The 22,810-nt window shown below is 43.3% G+C and overlaps 1 protein-coding gene across 2 annotated transcripts in view; it reads right to left on the bottom strand.

Moving 5' to 3' along the window:
• Positions 1-537: 537 nt before the first annotated feature.
• LOC110502957 (heparan sulfate glucosamine 3-O-sulfotransferase 3B1) overlaps positions 538-22,810 on the bottom strand; it is a 38,446-nt gene continuing 16,173 nt past the window's right edge. The window contains exons 1-2 of one of the 2 annotated variants that reach the window (XM_090217502.1): positions 3,103-3,288; positions 580-1,326 (exon numbers count right to left, since the gene is read on the bottom strand). In XM_090217502.1, the coding sequence (XP_090073628.1) occupies positions 708-1,326; positions 3,103-3,182 (699 nt within the window). In that variant the 5' untranslated portion in view covers positions 3,183-3,288 and the 3' untranslated portion in view covers positions 580-707. Of the gene's footprint in view, positions 1,327-3,102; positions 3,289-22,810 lie in introns of those variants that run through there. The other variant, XM_021581304.3, reaches the window with a different exon arrangement.

The following is a 22,810-nucleotide window of genomic DNA, read 5'->3' on the forward strand; positions in this document are numbered from 1 at the left end:
AAATCAGAATGCACATGAATGGAGTATGTATTACTGTTCTGTCAAACTCTATACCCATAAAATGGGGCATTAATAAATATCCCTCTATTCTTTCTTAAAGTATACTGTTGACATTAGGGACCATTTTAACTCTACTGAGTTTACATGAGGGACCATTAAGTGAAGAGTAAAGAAAAAAAACATTAAAGGTGGAATGTAAAAATTATAAAACAAAGTGTGGGCCAGATATTATGCATGTACATATATGGTTAGGCAGCTTAGTGAATTAATTGCTTAGAAATAAAAAATAAATTATTATAAAATAGATTTCTGTACATCTTACACACACACACACACACACATACATGCACATATATATGCATATATATATATATATATATATATATATATATATATATATATATATATATATATATATATATATGCATATATATATATATATATATATATATATATATATATATATATATATATATATATGCATATATATATATATATATATATATATATATATATACATGTACATATATATATATATATATATATATATATATATATACATGTACATATATATATATATATATATATATATATATATATATATATATATATATATATATATATAGCAACATCTCCCATGTCTTATTTGCCATTCATTGAATTACAGAAAATAAAATAAACCATGTGTTCTCCCAAATTCACATCCATCAATCCCAACCAAAGTTATGTCCCGTCATCTGGTAGAACTTCATGTTGAAAGGCCTGTAGAAGACTCGTAGCCTCTGCACCACCTCTGGGTGGATGTTGGGGTGGGTCCGCCCTTTGGTTTTGCCCAGGCAGTGGGGCTTGCTGCTGCCCTCAGCCTTCTTGAGGCACGGGAAGCCCTTGGTCTGGTTGAAGTAGAAGTGTTTGTCTGTGATGATCCTCTTGAGTCCCAGGAAGTCCTGCACCCTGCCCAGCTCTCCGGCCGGGTCGCTGATCAGACGCTCCCCGCTCACAAACAGAATCTGGCCCATGGGGAAGTACTGTAGCCAGTTGTCCAGGTGCTTGGCATAGATGCCAATCTGGATGGCGCTCCAGGACGTGTCGATGAGCCCCGTAGTCCTGTTTTTGAAGGCCAGGCTCTCGAAGGTGGGAATGTCTGGGTTCTTTGACAGTGTCTGTGTGTAGTCAGAAATAGCCCTGGTAATGGGGTCCCTCACCACCACGATCAGCTTGGTGTCCCGGGACATGGCGGAGATCCGGGCCGGGGCTTCTCTGGTCACAAAGTAGCTGGGGGTCTTCTCCATGGTGATCTGGCCCTCCAGGGTCTTGGGCATCAGCTCCCTGAGGAGAAGGAGGACAGGGTTAAAAGAAAATCTATGACTCATGACTATTACAACTATGAAATATTAAAGCAATCAGAGAGAGAGAGAGAGAGAGAGAGAGAGAGAGAGAGAGAGAGAGAGAGAGAGAGAGAGAGAGAGAGAGAGAGAGAGAGAGAGAGAGAGAGAGAGAGAGAGAGAGAGAGAGAGAGAGAGAGAGAGAGAGAGAGAGAGAGAGAGAGAGAGAGAGAGAGAGAGAGAGAGAGAGAGAGAGAGAGAGAGAGAGAGAGAGAGAGAGAGAGAGAGAGAGAGAGAGAGAGAGAGAGAGAGAGAGAGGATAATCTTGCATATAGTCATCAACCAGATGGAGAGCGGTGTTCTACAATCAATGAGCCAGTCAGTCAGAGAAGGTCACTTCTTACCTGGGCAATAGCAAACAGAGAAGTGCCCAGTCTCATCCCTCTGTCTGTCTATCTGTCTGGCTGTGCCAACTACCCTAATGGTCCAGTGAGGCTGGGCTAAATCTAAATCCACCCTGCCTCTTCAAACCATTAACCACTTAGGCAGCAAAGCTTAATCTGAAATTTCACTGACTCAGCTAGAGCCCTCTATGGCATGCCCATGGTGGAGTGCTGCTTCAACAACAAGCCCTGGAGCTGTCTGAAAGGAGATTTGACTTGTTTCAGACCAGCTAATGTTTCTAACAGGGCCCGGGCCAGCCAGGTTGGCTGTGATAGGGGGAGTGAGACAGACATGTCAAATCTATAAAGTAAAACCTATATGAACAACACATTTTGAATGAAAAGTGAATGTGCTCTCTACTGTGGTTTCATGTTTCAGAAATGGTAGCCAATCATGGAGAGTGGATTATGGTGAGGCAATAAGAGGGGCTTTGATGGACACCGGGACACGGATCCAATTTCCATCACTGGTGGAGAACCCCTGGAGCCTCTGGCAGAAAACCCTGTATTTCTCTGATTTCTACACGTGATCATTTGTTTCTGATACCGCTAGCTGGAGGTGAGGTGGTCCTGCTATAAACCGGAGATTACAGGTACTATTACTCATGCTTATACATGCTCATTAACACACACACACACACACACACACAGACACACACACACACACACACACACACACAGCCTTGATACTACCCTGCAGGACACACAGCCTTGATACAACCCTGCAGGACACACAGCCTTGATACAACCCTGCAGAACACACATCATTGGTACAACCCAGCAGGACACACAGCCTTGATTACAACCCTGCAGGACACATACGCATAAATGCACACTAGAAGCATGATATTATCTTGTTTGAACCCCGATCAAGTGCAGCAGTGTGCAGTGCTAGAAAGAAGAAACACCAATGGAAATACAACCCAGAATTATCTGTTTATGTATTCCCCCCTCCCCCCTATTTACTGTGCATGTCTGGTTGTTGGTGGTTTTTGTCATTGTTTTGCTTTTGTCTTTTTCATTTGCATTGGCAATGTAAACACGTTTCCCATGCCGTTGGAGCCCTTCGAATTGAATTCATATAACCCATGCAGGCAGGCTGTAGGGGGCATACACTCACAGAGATAAGGGTTCCTGTTAGCCTATTGTCGCCTGAGTATTTATTTTAGTTTTTTTTATTTCACTTTTATTGATTGCAATCGCTGTGTCAGATTTCAAAAAAACTTTACGGAAGAAGCATAATCTGAGAACGGAGCTCAGAACCCAAAACAGCCAGAGGAATATCTGCCATTTTGGAGTCAACAAAGTTAGAAACAACACCATAAATATTCACTTACCTTTGATGATCTTCATCAGAAGGCACTCCCAGGAATTCCAGTTCGACAATAAATGACTGATTTGTTCCATAAATTTCCATAATTTATGTCCAAATAGCCACTTGTTGTTAACGTGTTCAGCCCAGTAATCCATCTTCATGAGGCACAGGCACTTCATCCAGCCAAAAACTTGAAAAGTTCCGTTACAGTCCTTTAGAAACATGTCAAACAATGTATTGAATCAATCTTTAGGATGTTTTTAACCTGTTGCATCTCTAGGGGCGCTATTTCATTTTTGGATAAAAAACGTTCCCGTTTTAAGCGCGATATTTTGTCACGAAAAGATGCTCGACTATGCATATTCTTGACAGTTTTGGAAAGAAAACACTCTGAAGTTTCAGAATCTGTCTGTAAGTGCCCCAGAACTCATTCTACAGGTGAAACCAAGATGATACTTCAACCAGGAAATGAGCAGAATTTCTGAAGCTCTGTTTTCTAATGTCTCCTTATATGGCTGTGAATGCGACAGGAATAAGCTTAGACCTTCTGCCATTTCCCCAAGATGTCGGCAGCATTGTGACGTATTTGTAGGTATATCATTGGAAGATTGACCATAAGAGACTACATTTTCCAAGTGTCCGCCTGGTGTCCTGCGTCGAAACTGGTGCGCAAAGCCAGGTGCAAGTATTTTTCCATTTGATAGAGAGGAGAAACCAGGCTTCCACGAACGATATATCATTGAAGAGATATGTGAAAAACACCTTGAGGATTGATTCTAAACAACGTTTGCCATGTTTTCAGTCGATATTATGGAGTTAATTTGGAAAAAAGTTCGCGTTTTGAGGACTGAATTTTCGTTTTTTTTTTGGTAGCCAAATGTGATGTATAAAACGGAGCTATTTCTAATACACAAAGAATCTTTTTGGAAAAACTGAGCATCTGCTATCTAACTGAGAGTATCCTCATTGAAAACATCAGAAGTTCTTCAAAGGTAAATGATTTTTTTGAAGGCTTTTATGTTTTTGTTGAAATGTTGCGTGCTGGATGCTAACGCTAATGCTAATGCTAAATGCTACGCTAGCTAGCTACTTTTACACAAATTATTGTTTTCCTATGGTTGAGAAGCATATTTTGAAAATCTGAGATGACAGTGTTGTTTACAAAAGGCTAAGCTTGAGAGATGGCATATTTATTTCATTTCATTTGCGATTTTCATGAATAGTTAACGTTGCGTTATGGTAATGAGCTTGAGGCTGTAGTCACGATACCGGATCCGGGTTTGGGAGATCAGAGAGGTTAACATAAAACATCCATAATGTTCCAACCGGAGAATTCCTTTGTCTTCGGAAAAGCACTGGAACGAGAGGTAACTCTGTCGTGAGTGAGGGTCATGAGACCAAGGCACTCTGCCAGACCACTGACTCAAAGAGGTCTCATGAGCCTCTCCTTTATAGTAGAATCCTCATTCAAGTTTCTAAAGACGGTTGACATCTATTGGAAGCCGTAGGAAGTGCAACTTTATCCATATCTCAGTGTCTATTCGGTAGGGCAAGCTTTGAAAAGCTACAGACCTCAGATGTCCCACTTCCTGGTTGGATTTTTCTCATGCCTGTCATATGAGTTCTGTTATACTCACAGACATCATTCAAACTGTTTTAGAAATGTCAGAGTGTTTTCTATCCACTACTAATAATAATATGCATATATGAGCATCTGGGTCAGAGTAGGAGGCAGTTCACTCTGGGCACGCTATTCATCCAAAAGTGAAAATGCTGCCCCCTATCCCAAAAAGGTTAAGGAGAAGTCTATCTTTAATTCTGTGAATAACACTTGTATCTTTTATCAATGTTTATGATGAGTATTTCTGCAAAATCACCGGATGTTTTGGAATCAAAACATTACTGCACGTAAGGTGCCAATGTAAACTGAGATTTTTGGATATAAATATGCACATTATTGAACAAAACATACATGTATTGTGTAACATGATGTCCTATGAGTGTCATCTGATGAAGATCATCAAAGGTTAGTGATTAATTTTATCTATATTTCTGCTTTTTGTGACTCCTATCTTTGGCTGGAAAAATGGCTGTGTTTTTTCGACGTGGCTATGACCTAACATAATCATATGTTGTGCTTTCGATGTAAAGCATTTTTTTTTAATTGGACACGATGGGTAGATTAACAAGATGTTTATTTTTCATTTGCTCTATTGTGTGAAAGTGTGAAATATTTTTGAATTTTGCGCGCTGCCTTTTCAGCGGAATGTTGTTGAGGGGCGCTTCACTCAGTTGATCTACATGTGTGTTTGTGTGCGGAGCAGGATTTTTGGAGCATTGGACAATTTTTGTTAACATGATATCCCCACCAGTCCCACTCCCATTCACAAGGTGGCAACGTTTTCTTGTAATGTCTTTTCATTTGGTGAAATCAAGGAAGAGTTGCTTTTCCTTGCTAGAAGTAGCTAGCTGGCAACCTTGCTAGCCTGGCTAAAAACATAGAAAGCTAGCTAGCCTTTTTAGTTTCCCACATTCTGTCCATGTGAAATAATCAGATGTATAATTTTAAAACATATTCATATACTTGCCGGCTTGTGTATTCTCTCTCTAATTCGTTCTTTCTTTCTCTCTCTCGGAGAACCTGAGCCCTAAGGTCCATGCCTCAGGACTACCTGGCCTGATGACTCCTTGCTGTCCCCAGCCCACCTGGCCGTGCTGCTGCTCCAGTTTCAACTGTTCTGCCTGCGGCTATGGAACATTGACCTGTTCACCGGACGTGCTACCTGTCCCAGACCTGCTGTTTTCAACTCTCTAGAGACAGCAGGAGTGGTAGAAATACTCTGAATGATCGGCTGTGAAAAGCCAACTGATATTTACTCCTGAGGTGCTGGCCTGTTGCACCCTCGATAACCACTGTGATTATTATTATTTGACCCTGCTGGTCATCTATGAACATTTGAACATCTTGGCCATATTCTGTTATAATCTCCACCCGGCACAGCCAGAAGAGGACTGGCCACCCCTCAAAGCCTGGTTCCTCTCTAGGTTTCTTCCTAGGTTCTGGCCTTTCTAGCCACCGTGCTTCTACAACTGCATTGCTTGCTGTTTGGGGTTTTAGGCTGGGTTTCTGTACAGCACTTTGAGATATCAGCTGATGTAAGAAGGGCTTTATAAATAAATTTGATTTGATATTCATTCCCATATCAGCTAAAGATAGAACATCGTGTATTGGTCATGGAGAAAAAAACAAATGGCTATCTAGCTGGCTACATCAGGTTCTAATTCATGGACATGTACTTCTGGTTAAGACTACTGCACCTCATCGCTAATTCATGGAAATGTACCTCTGGCTAAGACTACTGCACCTCATGGCTAATTCATGGAAATGTACCTCTGGCTAAGACTGCTGCACCTCATGGCTAATTCCTGGACATTTACTTATGGCTAGGACTACTGCATCTTATGGCTAATTCATGGACATGTACCTCTGGCTAAGACTACTGCACCTCATGGCTAAAACTACTGCACCTCATTGCAAAAACAACTGCACCGTATGGCTAAAACTACTACACCTCATGGCTAAAACTACTGCACCTCATGGCTAAATCTACTGCACCTCATGGCTAAAACAACTGCACCTCAAGGCTAAAACTACTGCACCTCATTGCGAAAACTACTACACCTCATTGCTAAAATTACTGCACCGCGTGGCTAATTCATGGGCATGTACTTATGGCTAAAGGTACTGCACCTCATGGCTAATTCATGGACATGTACTTCTCGCTTAAACTACTGTACCTCATTGCTAAAACTACTGCACCTCATTGCTAAAACTACTGCACCTCATGGCTAATTAATGGACATGTACTACTGGCTAAGACTACTGCACCTCATGGCTAATTCATAGACATGTACTTCTGGCTAAAACTACTGCAGCCCATTGGTAGAACTACTGCACCTCATGGCTAAAACTACTGCACCTCTACTGCAAACTACTGCACCTCATGGACATGAACTACTGGCTGGTCCCTTCAATGAACTACTAGACATGGTGTGTAGTGGAAATTCCCTTTCTGAGAGAGACAGTGCAAGTGACAGAGGAGAGAGAGGGGGGTGTTGGAGAGAAAGAGCAAAAGAGAGACCTCCTGCCAAATGTATGACCATATTAAAGAAACACATTTCCCTCAGATTACACAGACCCACAAAGAATTTGAAAACAAATCAAATTTTGATAAACTCCCATATCTATTGGGTGAACTACCACAGCGTGCCATCACAACAGCAAGATGTGTGACCTGTTGCCACAAGACAAGGGCAACCAGTGAATAACAAACAGTATTGTAAATACAACCCATATTTATGTTTATTTATTTTCAATTTTGTACTTTAACAATTTGCATATCATTACAAAACTGTATGTAGATATAATTTGATATTTGCAATGTCTTTATTCTTTTAGAACTTCTGTGAGTGTAATGTTTACTGTTAATTTGATTGTTTATTTCACTTTTGTTTATTATCTACTTCACTTGCTTTGGCAATGTAAGCATATGTTTCCCATGCCAATAAAGCCCTTAAATTGAAATTGAATTGAGAGAGGGGGCGTTAGAGAGGAGGCGTTAGAGAGGGGGGGGGGTGATGAAATAAAAGAGACAGCCCAGGGGGGTGTGAGGTAACTAGGCAGATGTGTAGTAGTTTCAACAGAGTATTTCAAGAGCCAGCCAATGATCTAATTCTGAATATAAACTGGGTGGTTCGAGCCTTGAATGCTGATTGGCTGACAGCCGTGTTATATCAGACCATATACCATGGGTATGACAAAACATTTATTTTTACTGCTCTAATTACATTGGTAACCAGTTTATAATAGCAGTAAGGCACCTCAGGGGTTTGTGGTATATGGCCAATATACCACGGCTAAGGGATGTATCCAGGCACTCTGCATTTCGTAGTGCTTAAGAACAGCTCTTAGCCATGGTATATTGGCCATGTACCACACCCCCTTTAGCCTTATTGCTTAATCATATGAGATTGATTGCTGACATATCAGAAGAGAAGAGAGAAGAGGGAAGAGAGCCAAGGCTCCTTCCAAAAGCTAATGAACTGCCTATTGAAATCAAAAGAGATAGGGATGCACTGAATCTCTCTCTGCAAGAGCATGACAGATCTCCCTTTAGTAAGCAAAACCATTAATAGATAGAGAAGAGAAAAGTAAAGGCTAGACTGATTATATACAGTGCCTTGCGAAAGTATTCGGCCCCCTTGAACTTTGCGACCATTTGCCAAATTTCAGGCTTCAAACATAAAGATATAAAACTGTATTTTTTTGTGAAGAATCAACAACAAGTGGGACACAATCATGAAGTGGAACGACATTTATTGGATATTTCAAACTGAAAAATTGGGCGTGCAAAATTATTCAGCCCCTTTACTTTCAGTGCAGCAAACTCTCTCCAGAAGTTCAGTGAGGATCTCTGAATGATCCAATGTTGACCTAAATGACTAATGATGATAAATACAATCCACCTGTGTGTAATCAAGTCTCCGTATAAATGCACCTGCACTGTGATAGTCTCAGAGGTCCGTTAAAAGCGCAGAGAGCATCATGAAGAACAAGGAACACACCAGGCAGGTCCGAGATACTGTTGTGAAGAAGTTTAAAGCCGGATTTGGATACAAAAAGATTTCCCAAGCTTTAAACATCCCAAGGAGCACTGTGCAAGCGATAATATTGAAATGGAAGGAGTATCAGACCACTGCAAATCTACCAAGACCTGGCCATCCCTCTAAACTTTCAGCTCATACAAGGAGAAGACTGATCAGAGTTGCAGCCAAGAGGCCCATGATCACTCTGGATGAACTGCAGAGATCTACAGCTGAGGTGGGAGACTCTGTCCATAGGACAACAATCAGTCGTATATTGCACAAATCTGGCCTTTATGGAAGAGTGGCAAGAAGAAAGCCATTTCTTAAAGATATCCATAAAAAGTGTTGTTTAAAGTTTGTCACAAGCCACCTGGGAGACACACCAAACATGTGGAAGAAGGTGCTCTGGTCAGATGAAATCAAAATTGAACTTTTTGGAAACAATGCAAAACGTTATGTTTGGCGTAAAAGCAACACAGCTCATCACCCTGAATACACCATCCCCACTGTCAAACATGGTGGTGGCAGCATCATGGTTTGGGCCTGCTTTTCTTCAGCAGGGACAGGCAAGATGGTTAAAATTGATGGGAAGATGGATGGAGCCAAGTACAGGACCATTCTGGAAGAAAACCTGAAGGAGTCTGCAAAAGACCTGAGACTGGGACGGAAATGTGTCTTCCAACAAGACAATGATCCAAAACATAAAGCAAAATCTACAATGGAATGGTTCAAAAATAAACATATCCAGGTGTTAGAATGGCCAAGTCAAAGTCCAGACCTGAATCCAATCGAGAATCTGTGGAAAGAACTGAAAACTGCTGTTCACAAATGCTCTCCATCCAACCTCACTGAGCTCGAGCTGTTTTGCAAGGAGGAATGGGAAAAAATTTCAGTCTCTCGATGTGCAAAACTGATAGAGACATACCCCAAGTGACTTACAGCTGTAATCGCAGCAAAAGGTGGCGCTACAAAGTATTAACTTAAGGGGGCTGAATAATTTTGCACGCCCAATTTTTCAGTTTTTGATTTGTTAAAAAAGTTTGAAATATCCAATAAATGTCGTTCCACTTCATGATTGTGTCCCACTTGTTGTTGATTCTTCACAAAAAAATACAGTTTTATATCTTTATGTTTAAGCCGGAAATGTGGCAAAAGGTCGCAAAGTTCAAGGGGGCAGAATACTTTCGCAAGGCACTGTATATATACACACACACAGGTGAGCCCTTACATATACGCACACGCGCACGCACACACACACACTCCATTCCCCTGTTTCTTCAAGAGCGTTGATCCCACTTAAAGTGTTTATACAGCCTTCTAGAATGTCTTCAAGGAATATAAACCAAAGTCAGCCTTCAAATACAAAGCATTAGTCACTAATTCTCTGTAGAAATTATGGTGATACAGCCGGCAACCTTTTTGTCTTACGTAGTGCTAACATGATGCATGAAGTGCCTAGAACCAAAACAACTCAGAACAACAGCTCCCATTCTAATGACAATGGGGCCTGGCGATATGAAGGGATAGGAAGAGATAGATAGGGATTGGGAGGGATAAGGAAGAGATAGGGAAGGATAGGAAGGGATAGGGAGGGATATGGGAGGGACATGGGAAGGATAGGGAGGGAAATGGGAGGGATAGGGAGGGATTCTCCTGATTCCTGCTTACAAGCAAAAATTAAAGCAGGAAGCACCAGTGACTATATCAATAAAAAAGTGGTCAGATGAAGCAGATGCCAAGCTACAGGACTGTTTTGCTAGCACAGACTGGGACATGTTACAGGAATCCTCTGATGGCATTGAGGAATACACCACTTCAGTCATTGACTTCATCAATAAGTGCATCGATGACGTCGTCTCCACAGTGACCGTACGTACATACCGCAACCAGAAGCCATGGGTTACAGGCAGCATCAGCACTGAGCTAAAGGCTAGAGCTGTGGCTTTCAAGGAGAGGGACTCTAACCCAGAAGCTTATTAGAAATCCAGGTATGCCCTCTGACAAACCATGAAACAGGCAAAGCATTAATACAGGACTAAGATTGAATTGTACTACACAGGCTCTGATGCTCGTCGGATGTTGCAGGGCTTGCAAACCATTACAGACTACAAAAGGGAAGCACAGCCGAGAGCTGCGCAGTGACATGAGCCTAGCAGATGAGCTAAACTACTTCTATGCTCGCTTCGAGGCAAACAACACTGACACATGCATGAGAGCACCAGCTGTTCCGGAAGACTGTGTGATCACGCTCTCCGCAGCCGATGTGAGTAAGACCTTTAAACAGGTCAACATTCACAAGGCCGCAGGGCCAGACGGATTACCAGTACGTGTACTGGAACCATGCGCTGACCAACTGGCAAGTGTTTTCACTGACATTTTCAATCTCCCCCTGTCTGTAATACCAACATGTTTTAAGAAGACCACCATAGTGCCTGTGCCCAAGAACACTAAGGTAACCTGCCTAAATTACTACCAACCCGTAGCACTCACATCTGAAGCCATGAGGTGCTTTGAAAGGCTGGTCCTGGCTCACATCAACACCATTATCCCAAAAACCCTAGACCCACTCCAATTTGCATACTGCCCCAACAGATCCAGAGATGATACAATCTCTATTTCACTCCACACTGCCCTTTCTCACCTGGACAAAATGAACACTATGTGAGAATATTATTCATATTGACTACAGCTCAGCATTCAACACCATAGTGCCCTCAAAGCTCATCAATAAGCTAAGGACCCTGAGACTAAACACCTCCCTCTGCAACTGGATCCTGGACTTCCTGACTGGCTGCCCCAAGGTGGTAAGGGTAGGCAACAACACATGCGTCACGCTGATGCTCAACACAGGGGCCCCTCGAGGGTGCTTGCTTAGTCCCCTCCTGTACTCCATGTTCACTCATGACTGCACGGCCAGGCACAACTCCAACAGCATCTGTTTAAATTTTCCGATGAAAAAACAGTGGTAGGCCTGATCACCGACAACAACGAGACAGCCTATAGGGAGGAGGACAGAGACCTGACCATGTGGTGCCAGGATAACAACCTCTCCCTCAACGTGACCAAGACAAAGGAGAAGATTGTGGATTACAAGAAAAAAAGAACCGAGCACAAGGTGGCCATGCACGCCACCATTCTCATCGACGGGGATGCAGTTAAGCAGGTTGAGAGCTTCAAGTTCCTTGGTGTCCACATCACCTACAAACTAACATGGTCCAAGCACACCAAGACAGTCATGCAAAGGGCATGACAAAACCTATTCCCCCTCAGGATACTGAAAAGATTTTGCATGGGTCCTCAGATCCGCAAAAGGTTCTACAGCTCCATCAAGAGCATCCTGATTGGTTGCATCACTGCCTGGTATGGCACCTTCTCGGCCTCCGACCGCAAGGAACTACAGAGGGTAGTGCGAACGGTCCAGTACGTCATTGTGCCAAGCTTCCTGCCATCCAGGACCTATATACCAGGCAGTGTAAGAGGATGGCCCTAAAAATTGTCAAAGACTCCAGCCACCCTAGTCATAGATGGTTCTCTCTGCTAACGCACTGCAAGCGGTACCAGAGTGCCAAAACAATAGTCACTAGTCAATAGTCAATAGTCTCGCTATTGTTGTTTTCCTGCTGCTCTTAAATTACTTCTTACTTTTATCTCTTATTCTTGTCTGTATTTTTTTAAACTGCATTGTTGGTTAAGGGCTTGTAAGTAAGCATTTCACTGTAAGGTCTACATCTGTTGTTTTTGGCACATATGACTAAAAAAAATTGATTAGATTTGATATGAAGTGATAGGGAGGGATATGAAGGGATAGTGAATGATAGGGAGGGGTATAGGAGGGATATGGGAGGGATAGGAATGGATAGGGAGGATAGGTAGAGATAGGGAGAGGTAGAATGGGAAGGCAGATTGAGGTAGAATGTGCATGCTGATAGATTATGCTGATCTAGGGAATCCCTTGTGAATTAATTGTTGGAGGTTGAGATGGCTGGATGGATGGAGAAGGTAAAGGGAGGGTAGAGTTGGACAGAGAGAGTAGGAAGACAAGACCTGACAAATCCACCACAAGAAGAGAAGGCCCCTCAATAAAAACATCCCCCTCTGACTTGACCCACTCAACTCTGAGAAGAGTGGCAAAGAAGCAGAAAGGGAGGGAGTAGAATAGAAGAGAAGAGGAGGAGGGATATCAGTTCAGTGGGAAGAGTAGCTCTTGCGGGGAACAATGCCTATTATGCTCAATTTGATTTATGAGGTAGTTCTGTCAGCAAACCGGCAATTGTGTGACAACGAGCCCCTCTTTTTCCCTGCTTTCCTTTCAAAACGAGGGCATTGTCCTTTGGCGGCAGGGTGAACAGGGCAGTGGCCAGGCCATGGGGGCGGGGGCGGGGGTGGAGGGGGCTGGGTTCCTATTGAGGACTGAGTGGAAGCACTTCTAGATCACTCTCAGCTTTGAGTGAGAGGAGCTTTTGGAGAGTTCTGGAGTGGAACGTGTGCCCAGAGGTTCCCCCTGGAACACTCGGCTGCCCCCTAGGTTCCATGAGCTCTAGGAAGATTCCACTGTCTCTCTCTGCTCTGTCTCACTTGGGAGAAATGTCTTTACACTAAACAACTAACATCTATCCATGCTTTAGTATGATATATTTTACCAATCAAATTGTACTATTATTTTTCTATTCTCTCTCTCTCTCTCGCTCTCTCGCTCTCTCAGATGAACACGAAAAGAGAGATGTAGATACAACGTCGTCTGGTAAAATACAAAGACTTGTCTTTCTTTTGCGGTATAAGATAGGCATCTTCAGCCCCACTTGTTCCTTGACTGGGCATCAAAGTTTGGAGAATGTTGTGAATTATACCTATTTAACCCCTGTTCTCGACAACATGCTGACAAATACGTCTGGGCTCAAAGTAGTCTATTAAGTATTCTATTGGTGCCTCTCTCTGTTCTGAATTTAGAAGAATCCTTCTGCATTGTTCGACTCTGAGGACACATTGAAGTTGGCTGTTTTCCTAAGCACCATTTATCACGGCATGGATGATGAAGGGTCCATTCAACAAAGGAAAGTATATTATATTTGACCGTTTTTTTGTAAGAACTAATTTGAACAAATTCAACAGCTTGAGCCCTCTATAGGATGCTGAAAGAAAGGTACTACAGTCTTTTTGTAATGGCCCAGCTTGTCTGTCTGTGAAATGGGATTGAAATTAGTAGAAAGAGTTTATGTAACACACACATACAGTGGATGCCACTGACTGAGCAGACAGGCAGATAAGCTCCACTATCGTGGATCTCTGCATACATATTTTCAAAGCAGTGTTGAGACACACACAGAAGCCAGATGTTTTGAAATATACCCCGATGAACCTGGAGTCTGACATTATATTTAAACGCAGAGCAAGGTTGCGGCTATAAATTCAAAATAATAAGAGGAGATTAGAGTTAAGGAGAGGACAGGAGAGGAGGAGATAAGAGGAGAGGATATAAGAGGACAGGAAAGGAGAGAAGGAGATAAGAGGAGAGGATAGGAGGGGAGTAGCTAAGTGGAGAGGAGAGGATGAGGAGATCAGAGGAGAGGAGGAGAGGAGGGGAGAGAAGAGGAGGAGATAAGAGGACAGGAGACGAGAAGAAAGAAGACGAGTGGAGGAGAGGAGAGGAGAGGAGAGGAGAGGAGAGGAGAGGAGAGGAGAGGAGAGGTAAGAAAATAAGAGGAGATGAGAGGAGGGGAGGAGATAAGAGAAGAGGAGCAAAGAGGAGATAAGAGAAGAGGATGCTAGGTTCCTGCAAGAGAGGAGAGGAGAGGAGAGGAGAGGAGAGGAGAGGAGAGGAGAGGAGAGGAGAGGAGAGGAGAGGAGAGGAGAGGAGAGGAGGAGATAAGAGTAGAGGAGCAAAGAGGAGATAAGAGGAGAGGATGGTAGGTTCCTGTACATGGCCATTTAGTGTTTCCTGGCATCATTTCCAGTTTGAAGAGATCCAGTGATCTCCTCTTAACCTACGGGGCAGGAGATTGCATGCGTGGATTGCCTGTGTTCGCACTTACGTCTGTGCGTTCTCTTGATTGTGTGTGTAGTCTCTATTTGTTAGTGAGTAAATGACTGGCTGGCTGCCTGACTGGCTGGCTGGTTGACTGCCTGGCTGACTGGCTGACTGTGGGATGAACCCTATTTGATACTAAAGCACCATTAAGCCTTGAGAAGGAGCCCCTCTTCAGACTGTCAGGATACTTTCCATCCAGGCCTGGAGCTACACATTAATAGACCTCGCTGAATAAATGGTGTCACTGGATCTCTGTAAGATGTCGGGTTGGATGGTGGAACAGGCACAAACAATCACACTGCATACAGACGGCACAAACAATCACACCACATACAGACACAAGCCCCTGGAAGAGGCTGTCTGAGCGGTCTACTGAAGAGGAGAGATGAATAATGTCGACAGGCGTAGCCTCACAGATATACTGACACACTGACCTGGCTGGATGGCTGGCTGGCTGGCTGGCAGGCAGAGCCCAGCCTCTTTCAAACCTCTACCGCATACAAGGAGACAGACTCTCAGAACATCATAGGAAAGAATTGACCATCGGCTCCAACGTTAACAAACAATGAACTTAAACAGCCCATACATCACTGAAATCACAGGGAGAAATATGCCAACAAAAGGCATTCTTATCTAAGCATGTTTACTCTTAATGTCTATCTGGTTTTAGTTCAGGCTATGGACAAGCCAGAGAAGAGTAAATCAAGAGAAAGTAACCGACACATACAGAGTGAGGGATTGTATCTCAGGCAGAGTCAAAAAGACACACCAACACTGTATTACTGTACCCACCAGCTTTATATACTTGCTTGCACTACAAATGGTACCCTATTCCTTATATAGTGCACTACATTGGACTAGAGCCCTATGGGCCCTGGTTAAAAGTAGTGCACTTTATAGGGAATAGGGTGCTATTTGGAATGCATTCACATCACAATAGTCTCTGTTTTTCCATGAAAACACTTAACTGAGGATAGAGTGCTCCAGAAGCCTTTCTCACAACCACATTGGTTCCTTTGTGGTGGGTTACCATCCCCACAGCATGACACATACAAATCACTCAATTCAATAACTCACCATTTGCTACACGGTCTGTTTCGGGTATATTTTTTGCTAATCAGCACCTCTGGAAGGAAAAAATAACAGTAAGAAAGTGGCATTGTTCTAATCTGAAGGAGTTACAGGCCTGAGGCCATGCAGGGTGAATGACATCACTGAGTGTTAATAAAAGGACTGTGGTAAGGAGAGGCAGGGTGAGTGACATCACTGAGTGTTAATAAAAGGACTGTGGTAAGGAGAGGCAGGGTGAGTGACATCACTGAGTGTTAATAAAAGGAATGTGGTAAGGAGAGGCAGGGTGAGTGAGATCACTGAGTGTTAATAAAAGGACAGTGGTAAGGAGAGGCAGGGTGAGTGACATCACTGAGTGTTAATAGAAGGACTGTGGTAAGGAGAGGCAGGGTGAGTGACATCACTGAGTGTTAATAAAAGGACTGTGGTAAGGAGAGGCAGGGTGAGTGACATCACTGAGTGTTAATAAAAAGGAATGTGGTAAGGAGAGGCAGGGTGAGTGACATCACTGAGTGTTAATAAAAGGACTGTGGTAAGGAGAGGCAGGGTGAGTGACATCACTGAGTGTTAATAAAAGGACTGTGGTAAGGAGAGGCAGGGTGAGTGACATCACTGAGTGTTAATAAAAAGGACTGTGGTAAGGAGAGGCAGCTCTCCATGTGGTATAAATAAAACAGTGAGGGTGGTGGGGGAGTAGGGAGGTGGGGGAGAACATTGGTGGGGGAGTAGCAAGGTGTGGGAGTGGGGGAAATCGGTGGGTGATGGGGGAGTAGAGTGGTGGGTGAGTAGGGGAGTGGGGGAACATCGGGTGGAGAAGCAGGGGAATGGGGAGTAGAGCAATGGGGGAGTAGCGTGGTGAGCGAGTGGGGGAATGGGGGAGTAGGGGAATGGTGGGGGATTAGGGGAGTAGGTGAATAGGGTGGTGGGGGAGTAGGGGAGTGGTGGGAGAATAGGGTGGTGGGGGAGTAGGGGAGTGGTGGAGTGGTGAAGTAGGGGAGAGGCGGAGTAGGGGAGCGGTGGAGGAATAGGGTGGTGGGGAAATAGGATGGTGGGGGAGTAGGGGAGTGGGGGAATAGGGTGGTTTGGGAGTATGGGAGTGGTGGAGTGGAGGAGTAGGAGATGGGGGAGAAAGGGAGTAGGGGAGTGGTGGAGTAGGGGAGTGTGGAAGTAGAGGAGTGGTGGGGGAGAACGGGAGTGGGGGATTAGGGAAATGGGAAGTGGTGGAGTAGGGGTGGTGGGGGAGTGGTGGGGGAATAGGGTGGTGGGGGAGTGGGGCTGTGGTGGAGTAGGGGAGTGGTGGAGGAATAGAGTAGTGTGGAAGTAGGGGAGTGGTGGGGGAATAGGGTGGTGGGGGAGTGTGGGGGAGTAGGGGAGTGTGGAATTAGGGGAGTGGTGGAGTAGGGGAGTGGGAGAGTAAGAGAGTGGTAGAGTATGGGAGTAGGGGAGTGGGAGAGTAAGAGAGTGGTGGAAGTAGGGGAGTGTGGGAGTAGGGGAGTGTGGAAGTAGGGGAGTGGTGGAGTAGGGGAGTGGTGGAGTAGGGGAGTGTGGGAGTAGGGGAGTGTGGAAGTAGGGGAGTGGTGGGGAGAGGTGGGGAATAGGGTGGTGGGGGAGTATGGGAGTGGTGGGGGAATAGGGTAGTGGAGGAGTAGAGGATTGGGAGCGTAAGGGAGTGGTGGAGTAGGGGAGTGTGGGAGAAGGGGAGTGTGGAAGTAGGGGAGTGGTGGGGGATTAGGGTGGTGGGTGTGGTAGGGAAGTGGGGGAATAGGGTAGTGGGAGAGTAGGGAAGTGGTGGAATAGGGGAGTGGTGGATAGGGGAATGGTTGAGGAGTAGCGGGGTGGGGGAGTATGGTGGTGGGGGAGTAGGGGAGTGGGGATATAAAGTGCCCCTTCACTTCCTTACCTTAAACAAGGTATTTCTGTTTTTTTTTTTTACTGTTTTTGCTTTATCATTATGGGGTATTGTGTGTAGATTGTTGAGGATTTTTATTTATTTAATCCATTTTAGAATAAGGCTGTAATGTATCAATGTGGAAAAAGTCAAGTGGTCTGAATACTTCCCGAAGGCAGAGAAATTCCTTCTCGCAACTATCTACGCACTCTCCTCCTCTCACCCTTTCCCTCTCACATTCCCTCATCAGCTGTCTGTGACCAGGCAAAAAAAATGAATCAAAGCCAAATCGTCATATTATGACCACTAACCGCTACACACAGCCTACATCGTTGTCAAGTCAAACTCAACATAACTACTTGAACTAATGTGTTTGTAAACCCCCTATGACTCTCTGGTCTGGAAACAGCACTGGCTCTCTGGTCTAGACACAGCCCTAGCTCTCTGGTCTGGAAACAGCACTGGCTCCATGGTCTGGAAACAGCACTGGCTCTCTGGTCTGGATACAACCCTGACTCTCTGGTCTAGACACAGCATACATGTCACCATCCCCATTACAGACAGACAGACAGACAGACAGACAGACGGACAGACAGACAGACAGACAGACAGAGACACTCACTCACTTAATCACTCACTACGGTCAAAAATTGTAGAACACCTACTCAATCTAGGGTTTTTCTATATTTTTACATTGTAGAATAATAGTGAACACATCAAAACTATGAAATAACGCATATGGAATCCTGTAGTAATCAGAAAAGTGTTAAACAAATCAAGATATATTTTATATTTGAGATTATTCAAATAGCCACCCATTGCCTTGATGACAGCTTTGCACACTCTTGGCATTCTCTCAACCAGCTTCATGAGGTAGTCACCTGGAATGCATTTAAATTAACAGGTGTGCAATCTTAAAAAGTTATTTTGTGGAATTTCTTTCCTTCTTAATGCGTTTGTCTTGTCAGAAGATAGGGGTGGTATACAGAATACAGCCCTATTTGGTAAAATACAAAGTCCATGTTATGGCAAGAACAGCTCAAATAAGCAAAGAGAAACAACTGTCCATCATAACTTCTTCTTCAGGCTAGGGTCTATTTTTCTCAATTTCCGTCTGACTGACGTACCAAAAGTAAACTGCCTGTTGCTCCGGCCCTGAAGCCAGGATATACATATAATTGGTACCATTGGAAAGAAAACACTCTGATGTTTGTAGAAATGTTAAAATAATGTAGGAGTCTATAACACAATAGATATGGTAGGAGAAAATCCAAAGAAAAACCAACCAGAATAATATTTTTGGAGAGCACATGCTGTTCCAATGGAACGTCTAGGGAAATAATAAAATCTAGCTCCCAATATGCAATTCCTATGGCTTCCCCTGTCAGTAGTCTTTGGTCAAGGTTTCAGGCTTGTTTCTTCCAAAATGAGAAAGAAATATGAGTTTTACTACAGGGACACAGACTTGGAAATTCGTATATGTGCGCGCACCTGCTAATATCGCTTTCCTATTGAACATACTTCTTTCCGTATTAAATATTATAGTTTAATTACATTTTAGGGTATCTGAGGATTACATAGAAACATATTTAGGGGTACATTTTCTGATTCCTATCTTGGCATGTTGAACGAGTGTGTTACTCAAATCGATGGCGCCAACTAAACAGACTTTTTGGGATATAAAGAAGGATTTTATCTAACAAAACGCCACTACATGTTATAGCTGGGACCATTTAGATGACAAATCTAAACGGAATACTTAATCGCTATTTGTGAATTTATGAGACCTGTGCCAGTGGGAAAATATGTTGATGTGGGGCGCCGTCCTCAAAACAATCTCATGGCATGCTTTCACTGTAAAGCCTACTGCAAATCGGACAGCGCATTTAGATTAACAATAATTTGAGCTTTTAACCAATATTAGACACTTGTTTGTACCTAAATGTTTAATATCCATTATTTGTATCATTATTTATTTGAAATGCGCGCCCCCCTGTTTCACCGGAAGATGTCCGCCTAGCCTTAATTAATGAATGTCAGTCAATACGGACAATTTCAAGAATTTTGAAAGTTCAGTTCCAAAAACCATTAAGCGCTATAATTAAACTGGTTCTCATGAGGTCCGCCAAAGGAATGGAAGATGCAGAGTTACCTCTGCTGCAGAGGACAAGTTCATTAGAGTTACCAGTCTCAGAAATTGCAGCCAAAATAAATGCTTCACAGAGTTTCAAATAACAGATACATCTCAACATCAACTGCTCTGAGGAGACCGTGTGAATCAGGCCTTCATGGTTGAATTGCTGCAAGAAAACCACCACTAAAGGACATCAATAATAAGAAGAGACTTGCTTGGACCAAGACTTGTGGAAATTTGTCCTTTGGTCTGGAGTCCAAATTTGAGATATTTTAGTTCCAACCACCATGTCTTTGTGAGACGCAGTGTGGGTGAACGGATAATCTCTGCTTGTGTATTTTTCACCGTAAAGCATGGAGGAGGAGGTGTGATGGTGTGGGGGTGCTTTACTGGTGACACTGTGTGTGATTTATTTAGATTTCAAGGCACACTTAACCAGCATGGCTACCACAGCATTCTGCAGCGATACGCCATCCCATCTGGTTTGGGCTTAGTGGGACTAACATTTGTTTTTCAACAAGACAATGACCCAACACAACTCCAGGCTGTGTAAGGGCTATTTTAACAAGAATGAGAGTGATGGAGTGCTGCATCAGATGACCTGGCCTCCACAATCACCCGACCCCAAATTAAGATGGTTTGGGATGAGTTGGACCGCAGAGTGAAGGAAAAGCAGCCAACAAGTGCTCAGCATATGTGGGAACACCTTCAAGACAGTGTGAAGCTGGTTGAGAGAATGCCACAAGTGTGCAAAGCTGTCATCAAGCAAAGGGTGGCTATTTGAAGAATCTCAAGTATATAATATATTTTGATTTGTTTAACTCTTTTTTCATTACAAAATGATTCCATATGTGTTTTGATGTCATAGTTTTGATGTCTTAACTATTATTCTACAATGTATAAAATATTAAATATAACGAAAAACCCTTGAATGAGTAGGTGTTCTAAAAATTTGACCGGTAGTGTACACAGACACACATGTATATATATATACACACACGCTACTTTGCATCCTGTTTGAATTGGCTGACATCCATAACTGCCTGAGAACTTTTTAAAGGCAGGTGAGCTACAAAACGAGGGGATTTCCCCGTTGTCAGTCAGTTTACAGGCATCCATATTTGTGTGTGTGTGTGTGTGTGTGTGTGTGTGCGTGTGTGTGTGTGTGTGTGTGTGTGTGTGTGTGTGTGTGTGTGTGTGTGTGTGTGTGTGTGTGTGTGTGTGTGTGTGTGTGTGTGTTCACCATGACATGTCTCTCCTCCATTACTCACAGACAGTACAGCTGTGGTGTGGGTTAATGGTGTAAAAATTCCTCTGGCTAACATATAATTAGTGTTGTGTGGCAATAGTAACACAAGTGACAATTAAACTGTTCATTTGTGATGAGAATAATGACAGCAGTGTTGTTGTGCTCTTGGATCCTCAGGCAGTTCTAAAGCTCGGTCTTGGATGATAGCCTAGATAATGTCTGCTATGATATCTCAGTGCATCCCGAAGACAAGAAAAATTGCAGTTAAGTATAGTGAGCTGGTCGGGGCACACGTTGTTAACCAACTGCTGCTAGTTCCAGTTATCGGCCAGCGTTGATGTCCAAGATGGAGCGAGATTTCAGGGTTTCATTATTTCATTTGTATGTCGGATAACCATCGACAGCACGATGACAAATGTTTTCTTTTCGCCCTCCGCTGTCTCTAGCGAGGGCCTCATGGTTCGCAGCGAAACATGATCCGCTCACACTCCATGCCAGAAAGACCCAAAAAAATCTGAGATTTGAAAAAGACATTTGAGAAATGGGTCCTGCCAACAAAATATGTGAGCCTTGGCCAGAACACTTTAGAGTTTGTTTTCACAAGACTTTTCAACTGTTATACAGTAATTCTTCACTGTATTTTTACCTCACGTACGTCTTGCTGTGCTTTTCTGTGCTCAGTTCCACAGGATAATCATATCCTGTTGTCTCACTATATGATAGTTTACGTTTTTCTCACAATTATTTAGGAAACTCAAACTGTTCCTGCCAAAGTTAGTCCAGTCCTGTGTCTCAGGGGTCTTCAACCTTTCCTTGCCCAGTGACCCCAGCGCAGGCAAACCGGCAACCCAGGGACATTAGCAAAAAAGGAAAAGTCCCACACACTGGGGAGCCAGAACCAGCCAATAACAATTAGTATTTGCCCCAAAATGTGCTTTATTACAGACAGAATTACTCCTCACATTCATCAGCTCTCTGGGTGGCTGGTCTCAGACAATCCTGCAAGTGAAAAAGCCGGATGTGGAGGTCCTGGGCTGGCATGGTTACACGTGGTCTGCGCTTGTGAAGCTGGTTGGATGTACTGCCAAATTCTCTAACGCTGGAGGCTCCTTATGGGAGAGAAATTCATATTAAATTATCTGGCAACAGCGCTGGTGGACATTCTTACAGGCAGCATGCCAATTGCACACTCCCTCAAAACTTGAGACATCTATGGCATTGTGTTGTGTGACCAAAACCTGAATATTTTAAAGTGGCCTGTTATTGTCCCTAGCACAAGGTGCACCTGTTTAATCAGCTTCTTGATATGTCACACCTGTCAGGTGTGGGTTCAATTCCCACGGGGGACAAGTCAGTCGCTCTAGATAAGTGTCTGCTAAATTAATTAAATGTAAAATTATCTTGGCAAAGGAGAAAAGCTCACTAAAGTGGGTGTAAAAGAAAAATAAGGTTTGTGTGTGTATGGAACATTTCTGGCATCGTATTTCAGCTCATGAAACATGGGACCAACACTTTACATGTTGCGTTTATATTTTTGTTTAGTGTACACTGCCAGTCAAAAGTTTTAGAACAACTACTCATTCAAGAGTTTTTCTTTATTTTTAATATTTTCGATATTGTAGAATAATAGTGAAGACAGACATCAAAACTATGAAATAACACATATGGAATCATGTAGTAACCAAAAAAGTGTTAAACAGATCAAAATATATTTTAT

This window comes from Oncorhynchus mykiss, chromosome 23 (genome assembly GCF_057628025.1).
Source record: "Oncorhynchus mykiss isolate SJ-2025 chromosome 23, ASM5762802v1, whole genome shotgun sequence".
In the NCBI taxonomy this organism is placed as follows: Eukaryota; Metazoa; Chordata; class Actinopteri; order Salmoniformes; family Salmonidae; genus Oncorhynchus; species Oncorhynchus mykiss.